We start from the raw sequence: 13,392 nt of genomic DNA, 5'->3' as shown, positions 1-13,392 counted from the left end.
AAACGCAACCTCAGTAACTGCCCCGAACACAAATTCAGGAAGGCTACATTGTGATGTGTAGCCATTTTCTCCCGTTGTGCGTTCTCACAGTAACATGGAGTGAGCACAGACCTCTTATGTGTGAAGTAGAGAAAATAGTCACATCCATCTCAGTGGGTCGTAGAAAGGGTTCGGTGAGATTCTGTAGGGAAAAGTGCATGTTCCCAGCGCCTGACACAGTAAGTCCTTTGTTTTAACCCTTATTAACTGCACTGTCATTAGTTTGCGTGGCTGTCTCCCAAAAGACTAGGAGCTCCTTCAGGTGAGCGTGTCAGCCGTTCTGGTGAGTTACCCAGTTTTCCTGGGCCTCTTCCATGGATACATCTTACTAAGGATCCGATCTTCTTTGCTTTTGTTCTGCACTGGAGCCCCACAAAGGGTCTTACTCATCACAGGCATCCTGTCTAAGCCTGCTGAACGAATGGGGCAGAGGAAATGACAATAATGCCACACACTTACTGTCACAGAGGACGAAGTATCACGCCCTGTGCTAACAACTTTACAAGCACTGTCTTGACTTATCCTCCAAGTATGGCTTGATCTCTGCTGCCTCCGTGTCTACAGATGCAGTGAAACAGCAGGTCGGCCACGGTGAGCGTGGTGGTCCTTTGCAAGATTAACCGACCTGGGGGAGTGCAGGCAGTTAGCCTTTACAAGGAGCTGACTTTGTCCGGACCCTGTGCTGAGCACTTTACAGGAAGCACCTCATTAAATCCCCCCAAGAACCCTATGAGCTAAGTCTCCCGCTTTCATTTTGGAGCAGCGATGCTCAGAGGCCCCAAGTAACTGGCCAGACACACACAGCCGGTACACCAGAAAGAACAGCCTTTGTTCTGAATCATAGCACTAGTTTATTCACTTATCTCATGGGAAGTCCAAAGTCAGAAGCAGCAGAAAATTGGAATACACATTTTAAAATGATACTAAAACACTGATTCCTCTTACTTAGAAGTTTAAAAAAATACATATGTACATACGTGTACACACACACACACACACCCCCAGGGCACAATGGGGAGCGATTGTTTAACTGGTACAGAGTTTCGGTAGGGGATGATGAAAAGTTCTGGAGATGGAGTGTGTTTGTTGGTTTGTTGCACAACAATGTATATATGCTTAATGCCAGGGAACTGTGCATTCAAAGTTGGCTAAAATGGCACATTCTATGTTAGATAAACTATATGCACATGTGACATAGATCTGTGAGCATGAGCGGTGCAGGGGCTGCTCCTACCTGAAATATGCTGTCTTGCCTTCATACAGAAGGTCAGGTCAATTCAGCTCATAACTCATGGTACATTCTCCTAGTGCCTCTGCTTTTCTGTCACTGCATTCCTGGAACTAAGTGCAAATGGACTCAACTTGAGGTGTTTCCCCAGGATCAAAGGAGCACATAAAATCTGTGATGTCTGATACCAGAATTTGGCCGTATGTGCAAGGGGCATTTCCTGTCTTTTTAGGGTTAGCGATTCATGAGCTAAGTGATTTTGAACCTGGCCCACTATGTTTTATGGACAGCTGTGTATGTCACCAAAAACGTATTTACTAAAGTGATTCCCACGTAGACTAGTTCCCATGCAGACCGCATGACTCTGCTTGAGGTCATAGGCTGCTGAGTCCTCACCTGGCTTTGTCATGGCACAGTTCGCAAAGAGGTCACTTCTGCATCATGAGAAGTTATTCCCTGATCCCATGATGTCTACCAGAGATGTGAATATGTGCATTTATACAGTCATCCATTCGGGGACCATTTGGGGGCTCCTCATCTGGGCCAGGCTCTCGGCTCGGTGCTCCACGCACAATACTGAGAGACAGGACAAGCTGCCCGTTCTGCTGGTGCTGGGAAGACAGACTGAAAAAATGTCAGCGATCTGAGATGCACTCAGCTACTTACTCTTTGAGTCCCGGGGTCTGAGCCTATGCGTATCCCTGGTGTGAGCTTTTAAGACAGAGCCTGGCGCGCAGCAGGCATTTAGAAGCAGTCCATCAAATGTCCTGGCTTCTGAGCTGGGAACCTGGAATGCTGTGTGACTCGGGGGCTGGGACAGACCTGGGCTGCAGGAAGCAGCTCACGGCGAATGGAGGCGTCTTCCTTGCCCTGTTTGACCACTTGCTTTGGGTGTCCTGTCGTGTTCCTGCGTGCTAGGGTTGTCGGGGAACCTGACCATCGCCATGGAAAAGAGTGGCTCTGTCTGCCAGTGAAGTGGAGACCGCTCCTCAGTTCCCCAGTAAGTCAGCCATCTGCTTGGAGCAGAGATGTCTTATCTGGCTGCACTGAACCCATTAGGGAGATACAGTAACCAGTAACGAGTAACCAGTTTGGCTACGGAGATTTCATTACAGACAGCGACTGACACGTGCCTTCCTAGCGATGGTTTTGACGCAGGGAACCAAGCCCCCCCCCCCCACCGTGTCCTCTCCATCCATTTCCTCCTCCTCTTTCAGCTCCCATTCCCTCCCATTCGCTGTCCCGTCCCCACTTTCCGGGCACCCACACGCCCAGCACAGACCCTGCCTTTTCATCCCTTGATCATGACCTTGCTGACCTTAAATCACGTCCTTTTTTTTTTCTTGGAAGTTTCTTTTTATTGGCCAAACTTCATTTTCCTTAAACTGAACACCACCCATCATCTGACATTTTCATAAACCATCCTTTTTTTGAGCCTAAGATGTCTTTGTCTTAATCCCTGTATTGGGTGATAATTTACACACCAAAAATGCACTTTTGGGGAGGCCACACCCACAGCACGTAGAAGTTCCTGGGCCAGGGATTGATCCAAATCGAAAGTGCAGCAACGCTGGATCCTTTAACCCACTGAACTGGGCAGAGGATGGAACCCGCAGCTCCTCAGCGACACAGGCTGTTGGATTTTTAACCCACTGCACCACAGCAGGAACTTCAAAAAAGCACTCTTTTAAAGTGTACAGTTTGATGAATTTAGACACACCTTTATGCCACCACATAAAACATTTTGCATTACCTAGAAAACCACTATGGTTTATATGTTTGCCATTTCTAGAATTTTATATAAATGGAATCAGACAATATGTACTCTTGGATAAGACATTCCTGTTTTCCTATCCTAACATTTCCAGAGTTGGATGTATCTTACAGAGAACATCAAACATGGTAGTGTTTCTTTTTCTCCCCCCTAAGAGCTATAACTAAATAATACATCTTAGATAATACCTTTTTAAATGGATGAGATATATATATATATACTATATGCATGTGATATGTGTGTGTTTGTGTGTGTATACACTTAAGATATATGTATCTAACTAGTTGGTTTTGTCACGAGGCAGTGCTTAGATATGTATATATGTATATATATATATATTCATTTTTTTATATTCTTTTCTGTCATGGTCTATCCCAGGAGATAGGACATGTTCCCCTGTATACAGGAGGGCCTCGCTGCTTACAAAAATACCTTCTAATGACAGGAACTTGCCTAAAACTCTTCCTGGAAGAGTCGGTGGTCTCTAACTACAACAGGGCTTCTCTTTGGGAGCTCAGCTGTCTCTGCATTAGTATGAGACAACATTTCCCAAATCTGTTCCATGGACAATTAATACCACCCAAGGTACTTATAAAAGGGGGAAGACGGGGACCACTGTCACAGAAATTTGGGCCACATTTTTTATTATTATCCACCACTCAGCGATTCACAATTCATCAGCAAGCAAAAAGCACGGAAAAGTCCTATGGCAAAGAAAATATGTCGAGTGCTGTTTTAACCTCAGGTTCGTTTGACCCTGGAGCTTTATGGAACATCCAGTAATAGCTTAAAGAGTACACATGAGGAAGACTGGCCTAAATCAGAAGCATGAATTAAAAGATGAGAAAGAAAGGGAGAAGAGAAAGAGCTTGATGAGGGCTGTATCGGAGTGGCCCCAGCTAAGCCCACAGATATGTAGGGTGGGTGGCGTCTGGAATGGGGTTGTGAGTTCAGGGCTGAACAGGCACTTTCCTCATTCCATAATCTCTCTATGGGATGAAGGGACATCTGGGCAGGTACCCTTTCCTAAGAGGCAATGAAAACAACTCAGAAATAGGCCCTGACTCATCCCTTAGGTGACACGCCCCAGTGCATGTGCTGGATAATTGAGGCTGAGGAGGCCGAACCCGCTGCCCCGCCGTCTGCGGCGGCCGTCCACACGGGTGAGCTACTGTGTGAGTCCCCTGGCCACATACCTGCACCCGAGGAGAAAACTGAAGGAGGTAACAGAATGGTTTGCTAAAACAGAGAGAAGCCCACCTGCAGGAACTACTCTGCTCATTTAATGATGGCAAAATCCTTCTCTGAAATAGCACTGTGTCGGTACAGACAGAGATGAAAGGAAATCAGAGTGTGCCTGGTGAAATCAGGCAGAGCCTTGAAGAAATGTGCAAGAGGTCCCTTTTAATTTTTTTATTTTTATTTTTATTTTTTGGTTTTTAGGGCCACACCTATGGCATGGGGAAGTTCCCAGGCTAGGGGCTGAATCAGAGCAACAGCTGCCAGCCTACACCACAGCCACAGCCACAAAGATCTGAGCTGTGTCTGCAACCTACACCACAGCTCACAACAACACCGGATCCTTATCCCACTGAGTGAGGTCGGGGATCGAACCCTCATCCTCATGGATACTAGTCAGGAACGCCTAATTTTAAAAATATTATTTTAGGGGGTTCCCTGGTGGCCTAGTGGTTAAGGAACAGTGTCAGTGCTGTGGCTCGTGTTCAATCCCTGGCCCAGGAACTTCTGCATGCCCAGGGCACAGCCAAAAATAAATAAAATAGTTAAAAATATTATTGTAAATATCATCATACAGTAAAACTGACTCTTTTTTTCCTTTGGTATATATTCCTGTGGATGCTGACACATCTATAGATTCATTTAACTGCATCGCAATCAGGATACAGGACAGTTCCTTCACCCCATAACATTTCCTCATGCATCCTTTTTTTTTTTTTTCTTTTTAGGGCCACACCTACAGCCTGTGGAAGTTCCCAGGCTAGCGGTCGAATTGGAGCTACAGCTGCCAGCCTACACCACAGCTCCTGGCAACGCCGGATCTTTAACCCAGTGAGCAAGGCCAGGGATCGAACCTGCATCCTCACGGATGCTATGTCAGGTTCTTAATCCACTGAACTACAACAGGAACTTCCCTCATGTATCCTTTTATAATTACATCTTCTCCCAACCCCTAAGCCCGGGAGAAGATTGTAATTATTTTTGACTATTGTGACCATTTTTCGAGAGCTCCCCTTCCTTTTGCTGTCCTATTTGCTTCATTTTTTCACAGAAGTTTCTGCATGTTCCTTTGTGGGTGCAAAGAACTCCAAATCTAATGCCTCAAACTTTTTCTTCGATTGTTATTGTTTTGTCATTTACTGTTGCTAATATTTATTAGCATCCATTACGGACGCTACTATACCAAGCTTTTGACGTGCAGTATCTCATTTTAATCACAAAATAGCCTGTGATAGGTGTGCTCCTTTACGTAAATATGGAAACTGGGGCTCAGGGAGGTTCAGCGACTTGCCTAAGGCCTCACAGCTAATAAATAACTGAATCTCAGCACAAACCCAGCTCCCTAAGACCGCAGTCCTTACACACTCCCATCGTCAGTCGAAGGGAGAGAACTGCCCCTGGGAAGGAGGTATGTGGAGAGAGGCCGGGGCAGAGCCAGCTTGGGGCCACGTGGGTCTTTTAAAGGTTTGCAAATGTGGGTGGAGCTGGAGACCCATCTAGGTCTTCTGATGTCCAACCTCAGCTCCTACATATATGTCTTCCTCCACTTGCCACATCCGACCCTCGTGGACCCCGTGGCACTGCCTGCTGTTTTCAGGGTCTTGGGGTGGCTTTAGTCCCCTTGCACGGTCAGCAGAAACCACCATCTGTGTCACAGCCCTGTGGCAGGGCACAGCAGCTGAGACCCAGGAAAGGGGTGGACGCCTTCTGGTTTCTTCGCAGCACATTTTCTCCTAGAATCATTCCCTTATGTGCCTTCCGACCTCATTTTTCCCCCTCAGCTGCTTTGCAACACCAGCTGAAGAAGTTTCTAGGACACAGCCACCTGGGCTGCGTGCCGGAGGTGGCAGGTGTGTTCTCGCCAAGGCAGGGCGAGCGAGGCAGGAATGTGTGTGGTTGGCATGATGTGTAACGAAGAAAAGGGGGAGCGTCCAGCCCTGCAAGGCCCAGGGTGGCACCGTCTGTGTCGTGGGTGGGGATAGAGAGACGCAGGGGAAAGGGGAGGGACACGTCACCGAGGCGCTGGCGATGCTGGGGAAGCGGACCAGGCTGTGCCCTGCGTAGGGCGTTCCGCTGAGCTTGCCAACGGGGGAGTGAATCTGGCTGGCACATTTTCTCCTAGAATCAACTCCTTGCTCCTCAAGGGGCTTGGAAGCGAGCTGCCAAGCCCCCACAGGCTAGGAGGACTCACACACCCGAATCATGGTCACAGATCACTTGACAGCCAAATAAGCCAAAAATCAGGGTCGCGATTTCTATTCTGGATGATGCTTGATTCATAAGGGGGTGGGAGATGGTATCTAATTTCGAGCGGCACATCTTGAGCCGCAAACAACAACAGCTAACATTTATTGAGCACGTGACAGGAGCCTCATTGCGCTCAGTGACCTGAATCGTCCCATTTATTTCCTCCCAGCCACGCTCTGAGGTAGGTCTACTATTATCTCCAGTTTACAGAAGAGGAACCAGAGGCCCTGCGGCTTAACTGACTCATCCAAAGCACAGAGCGATGGATAGAGGGGCAGCATCAGGATTGGAATTCTGGTGTTTTTCAAACCTAGGTTTGTGGATGTTTAGCTTTCCTGTTTTCCTGCCTGTTCTGATTCCTCAATACTATCAGGAGTTCCCTGGTGGCCTCATGGGTTAGGGATCCAGCATTGTCGCCGTGGCTTGGGTTTGATCCCACGCCACGGTGTGGCCAAAACATAAAAAAATTAAAAAAGAAAATATTATTAAAGGGCAACAGAGAGAGGAGAAAGAGAGATCAGGCATGCAGAAGCCCAGAACCATCTCCAAGGCTTGCACAGATCCTTTGGCTTGGCCGCAGCGTGGGAAGGAATAAAAACTGGGGGGATTTGCACGGCCACAGGCCCCCTGGAGTCTGCTGCTCTTACCTGATGAAATTTGAAATTAACTGCGTGCTGTAGACACTCAAGCCATGTCTCAAGGCTTCTTTTTACACAATCAGCTTGGGAGGGATTTAGACACACAGGCATCATGGACTATTTTTTTCTCTCTCTCGGGCTGGCACCATGAAGTGTGACAGCAGTTCCACCCTAGCTGGCACAAAAAGTACTAGGCTTCTTTGAGCCCACAGAAAGATCTCGATAAGCTTATTTTTTAGTTGCGTCTAGGCGAGCAGAACAAACTTTGGGCTTAAAAAGCTCACGGACAGGAAGTTAAATGAAGTCTTTCAGAGGGCTGCCTTAACATCGAGTCCTCTGGAAGAGGTGTTTTACAAAATGCTACCCTGAGACAACAGGTTATTTCTGCCCTCCTAGAGGGGTACTTTACACTTGGTGTTATCCTGGCCTGGCCTCATCATAGCTTCAGGTTCAGTAATGACACCTATTACGCTCTCCTGCAAGGGCTCTCACTCCTGCGGTGTTTTGCAGAATGCCTCATGCCTGGCGGGGCACCGCACACCGTCAAGAATAATGTTTAGCACGATCCTGATCTCCCGAATGCCTTTCATCTAAGGCTCTCAAAGTGCTCTGCAAACACTCATTAGTTCAGCGTCACAACGGCTCTCCGTTTTTATAATACATTTTTCCATTTTACCGAATTTTAAATGGAGACCCAGCAACCTGAAGGGGCTTTGCCCCAAGTCGTATGGCACGTTTCAGGATAATGACAGTGCCCTGCACTGACGCGGCATGGGTTTTCTGGGGTGATCCGAATATGCTGTAGAGATAATCTTTGTGCTCTTCTGGAGGGAGGGGGGTAGCCAGGATTAAGTGTGGACTGGATGGGGTAAACCAAGGCTGAGAGGGCAGGCAGCCTGTGAGGGTTTGGCACAGGCGGCAAGGCCTCGCCTCTGCCTGTCAGAACCGTCCGTGGTCCCCCAGATCGTCGGCAATTTCCTGAACCAAAAGCTGCACAGCTGCTCTCAGGAAAGGTAGCTACGTTTGAGAGAGTGGAACAGGTTGCGTGCGGAACGATAGCCAGAGTGACATCCAGGAATGACCCCTGCATATCCCCCTGAGAAGGGGGAGAGGGATGGGAGGAGGCCCTTGGAGAAGCAAGTGAAGGGAATGGGCCCTGGGTGGGGTGGGTGTGGCTGCCAGCCCTGCTCTCCTGCAGAACCTTGTCACTAGACCAAGTCCTGCCTGAAAGCAGGAGCCCTGCGTGGTTTGGTTCTGGATTTCAGCATCCTGACAAGACTTGGTCTAGTGCAGCGTGGAGGGTGGGTGCAACCCCTCGCTGGTCCCTCGGTCTGAAGTTACAGGTCCCCGTGAAGGAGTTCTGGGCCTGCGCTGCATCTTACCAGCTGTCCCTTCCAACAGCGCCCCGTGTCGGGAGGGACCTGGGACGCCTCTATGGTTCCCAAAGTAGCGAGTCAGGAATCCCTCCCTGACTACCTTTTCTCAACCACGTAGCCACAGCAAAAAGGATGCAAGTATGAACCCAGATATGCGAGGGTGATAGGTCACTGCCTCCTTCCCATCTGGCAACACTTTCTGAGATGACACTCCGCCCTGCAGGGAGGCAAGTCTTCTGCCGAGTGGGGGAGGGAGAGGTTGCTGGGTCTCAGGAATTCGGAGGGAGATGTGCTGACCCGAGGGAGAGCCTGACTCTCTATAAACACAGCCTGCCTGAGAAAGGTTGCTCTCTTCCCGACCCCGCCTGTTCTGATTGATGACTAGACCCTGGGCTAATAAGAAGCCTCAAAGCAGGGCGCCAAGCCCTTTCCTGGAATGTGCTCTCACGCATCGGCCCAGAGGCAATAAAAGGTGTGCCGGGAGGAAGTGGCAGCAGTGCCCTGCTTCTTCCTGCCCTCCCTGTGGACGTTCCCACCCCCCACCCCCCCTTCAAGGTGCAGGGAACCCAGGGAGGGGTGCGCTGTCGGAAGGAATGTTTTGGAAGTTCTGAAGGCACCTCAGCCTGTTCTCTTTCACTGGGAAGGGATCAGAGAAGACTTGCCCACCCTCTGCCACTCTTCACAGCAGGCAGTCGTGAGCCTGTGTCGGCCGTGTTACTTAGATGGGACTTCACAGAATGCCGCAGAGACTTTCAAAGGATGCCAACCACCCCGGCCATGGCTTGCCATGGCCACCTGGACATACCGACTCTAGGACTGATAGCAAGTGATCCTCCTGGAGCCACAAGGACCACGCCCTCCTCTTCAACGTCCCCTTACCCAGTGTCCCACAACAAGGCTCACAGCCAGGTCAGATAAAGTCCTCAGGCTGTGCTCCCAGGGCTGGACAGAGCCGTGAGTCACATTATCCCAACACCAAACGTGTTATTCAGTGATATCCTGGGGCTCTTTTTTTTTTGGTCTTTTTTGCCATTTCTAGGGCCGCTTCTGCAGCATGTGGAGGTTCCCAGGCTAGGGGTCTAATCGGAGCTGTAGCTGCCAGCCTTCACCACAGCCACAGCAACGTGGGATCCGAGCTGCGTCTGCAACACACACCACAGCTCACGGCAACGCCGGATCCTTAACCCAATGAGCAAGGCCAGGGATCGAACCCGCAACCTCATGGTTCCTAGTCGGATTCGTTAACCACTGCGCCACGACGGGAACTCCCTGGGGCTCTTTTTTTTTTTTTTTCTATTACTCAAATGAGTTTATCCCCAGGGCTCTTTTTATTATAGCCCCAAGTGTGCGTTTTGTGCAGGTTTTGTTCGTCTTGCAAACTAAGACACATCTGCGGGGCTCCTGTACACGTATGCAGTATTTCATGGCCCAGCCTGGACCCACCTGGACGCCTCCCTCCCGCACACGAATTTGGGGGGTCAAGTGTCTCGATAACTCTGAATGATTATGAATGAGCACTGTCATCCCGGCACTTTATGACCAGGAGTGCAAAGACAGATGTGAGTGAAATGCAAAACAGAGCCTGACATTTTGAAACGCCTCAGAGATCTCAAAAGCAACCAGCAGCGAGATGTGTTTTCCTTCTCCCCATCCTCTGTGCATTTCCTGTGCCCTGGTTTAACTTCAGAACCCCAAAAGTGAAAGACCCAAAACTGCCATCGAGAAGGCTTTTCCTTGTCCTGCGACCTTCCAGGCTGGGGGAAGGGAGAACCCGGGGAGCTTTAAGAATTCTAAGAATTCCTGGTGGGTTAGCGAGGCTCAGGATTCCACCAAGTTGCAGCAAAAGGATCACCGCCTCCAGAAACGTATCCCCGGGGAATCCTCGGCAGCTCTTTGAAACATAACTAAAAGAAGAGCACCCCAAACTGCTGGAGCGCACAAACCCAGCCTCCCAGCGGACAAGACAGCACAAATGAGATCGCTCTTACCCCATCCATGTGGATTCTGACGTTCGGCACCAGCCGGAAAGGGCTGCACGGCAGACCCCTGGGGTGAGTCCTGCTTTTCTTGCCGTCCTGCGAGGTCAGCACGCCAGGCCTTCGGAAGGAGCCCCTGGTCCCCGAGCCCTGTCCCGAGCGCACGCCGTCCAGAAGACGCACGAGCAGCAGGTTGGCCGGCAGCGCCTCGATGCTGCAGAAGGCCAGGGTCCGGCATTCGGGGCACCGCAGCTCCTTGTGGGCCTTGAAAATCCTCTGGAGACATGGTCTGCAGAAGGTGTGCTGGCAGGGCAGGACTTTGGCGGTGACATCGAGCTTTTCAAGGCACACGGGGCACTCCAGAAGATCAAGTAACGTCGCATCATCCATTTTATTTTAAAACGCCAGTCTTGACCTGGGGGGGCAGAGTCTGCATGGCGGCCTGGCTGAGCCACAGGCGCAGTCCCGAGAGTGTCGGGAGGCCTGCCTGTTTGAAGGGGGAGGAAGAAGAGACAGAAGACTTGTGACTGCTCTGAGAAGGTGTACCCACCTACATGGAGGCAGTGTCTCATAAGACAGTTTGCAAGGACTTTGTTCCAGCACCCGTTTCAGATGACTCATTCTGATTCGGTACGAGCGGGTATACACCTCGGCTCCTGACTGCTGCAGGATGGAGGGGGCAGTGACACAGCCCCTGCCTACTCATGCCCTGCCTCTCCATGTGCAAGGTGGGAGCGGGGTGAGGGGGTGCAAGGCTGGCCTCTTTAGGGGGCAGAGCCAGCCCCTGTTCCCAGCCAGGGCTCTGAGGGGTAAAGCCTTCAACCAGTCCTCCTGGTTCTCAAATGACAGGCTCCTCAGGACACCATTTCTGTGAAGCTACTGACTCTTTTTTTTTTGGGAGGCGGCGGAGGGGAGGGGTTGCTTTTTGCTTTTTTAGGGCTGCACCCATGGCATATGGAAGTTACCAGGTCAGGGGTTGAATCAGAGCTACAGCTGCCGGCCTACACCACAGCCACAGCAAAGCTGGATCTGAGCTTCATCTGCGACCCACACCACAGCTCATGGCAATGCTGGATCCTTAACCCACTGAGAGAGGCCAGGGATCAAGCCCACAACCTCATGGATCCTAGTCAGGTTCATTACCGCTGAGCCACAACAGTAACTCTCCGAACTATTTCTTCCACATCTTCCCCTGTTATTTCCTTCTACCAATGTCCCAGAAACATTTCTACTAGAAACTGATTTTCAAACATTGTTTTGTCTCAATTACAGGCCATGCAGTTTGGAAGGTTTTTCTTTCTTGCCTTCCTTTCCTTTCCCTCTGTATTTCTTTTTTTCCGCCTTCTCACCTCGATTATCTTAGCCTCAGAGACACTATTCCTCCCATAAGATAAAGTCGCACAGCCTGTTCTGTTACTTTGGCAATTGCTCCCAGTTTCAACTGAAGCAGATAGGAATTCTGGATTGTGGTCACTGCCTGCAGAAACCAAGATGGGGCACCATAGCCGTGTGTGCTCTGAAATTCATCCTTGTTCCAGAAACAGCTTCCTTTCAGAGATCTGAAAAGAAGCCTCCCGTTTAGGAAAGTCTCCTGGCAAGAGGTCCCGGTCCCTCCCAGCGCCAGGAACCAGCAGCGGGAGGTTTGGCACGAGGGCCGGTGGCCCCACTGGTGAGAAAAGCAGACGCGACACACCGGGCTGAGAGGTGGCGCCTGGCCTTCCCGAGATGTCAGCGCGGGGACGTGTGCGGGGGCCACTAACCTTGAGCTTGTAACCCGGGCTGAGCTCCGCTCCGCACGGTCTCGGCTCCGGCGGGCTCCGTCCAGCCCGCTGCCGTTTGGCCGCCGGGAGCCGCTCCTGCCGCCGCTTTGAAAACTTTACCAACTGGAGTCGGACTCTCCTCGGATCGCCTCGCCCAGCCCTGTTAACACTTTCACCGCCAGCGCGGCCGCGCCCTCGCGAGCTCTCCGCTGCGGATTCTTGCCTGGGTGTGACTTCGGCGGAAAGATTACAAAGGGCAAAATACAAGCCAGCCCGGAAGGCCAAGTAGTTACAAAGTTTCTCTTCCCCTTCGCGTCCTCTCCCCGATCCAGGAGCAGGAAACACGCTGGGTTATAAACACGCCACGGTGATAGTTTAAGGTTTATTTTAAACCTTTATGAAGATTTCCTGGAAAGGTCACCCGTATGAATGGAGGCTCTGAGAACGAAGATACACCGGCCCCCTAAAAAGTCCCGCTCCCGAAAAGTCAGTCAATCCTTGAATTTTTGAGATTTGAGAAGGCTTTGAGGGATCCCTTGGCTGGCTCTTTTTAAATTAAAAAAATAAAAAGCAATGTTGTGGTAGTCCAGATATACCTCCTTGAAAAATCAAAGCACAGGGGGGCTTTCCAAAAAGGAAAAGCCGTCTCCCAGTCCCCCTGCGCCGCCCCACTGGAGCCTTATCATAGCCCCCAAATAATGCTTATACCTCTATTTCTTGATTTACCAATAATATGTTGTGATACTACTAAGGTACCCCCTAAAATAATATTATTATTATTATTACTTAACATCAGAGTAGCCCTTGGCTGTGCTAAGCACTCTTGTAAATACTTAACCTGTAGTAACTCAGTTAATCCTTTGAGCAACCTGATGATACACGATTCTCTTTATCCTCCTTTTGCAAACAAGAAAACAGAGGCACGGAGATGTGAAATAACACATCCCAGGAATCACAGCCAGCAAGGGGCCGGTGGTCTGTGATCTTGACTGCCGTATGGTGTAGTGTGATACAGCTTTCAGCGGAGGAGAGGTGGTTGAGGGAGCAAACCTCATCTGGCAGGACATCAAGCGACAAGGACCCAAAGTGACCAATCACCTTCTTTGGCAGAAGAG

At 50.2% G+C, this 13,392-nt stretch overlaps 1 protein-coding gene across 1 annotated transcript in view; it reads right to left on the bottom strand.

Annotated features, from left to right (window-relative positions):
* The window catches only part of SH3RF2 (SH3 domain containing ring finger 2), a 122,830-nt gene extending 110,068 nt beyond the window's left edge, over window positions 1-12,762 (bottom strand). Inside the window, 2 exon segments of the mRNA XM_021084960.1 lie at window positions 10,530-11,004; window positions 12,278-12,762. Of these exon segments, the coding sequence (XP_020940619.1) occupies window positions 10,530-10,907 (378 nt within the window). The 5' untranslated portion in view covers window positions 10,908-11,004; window positions 12,278-12,762.

The sequence above is a fragment of the Sus scrofa genome, chromosome 2 (assembly GCF_000003025.6).
Source record: "Sus scrofa isolate TJ Tabasco breed Duroc chromosome 2, Sscrofa11.1, whole genome shotgun sequence".
In the NCBI taxonomy this organism is placed as follows: domain Eukaryota; kingdom Metazoa; phylum Chordata; class Mammalia; order Artiodactyla; family Suidae; genus Sus; species Sus scrofa.
This window is presented reverse-complemented; position numbering and strand designations above follow the sequence as displayed.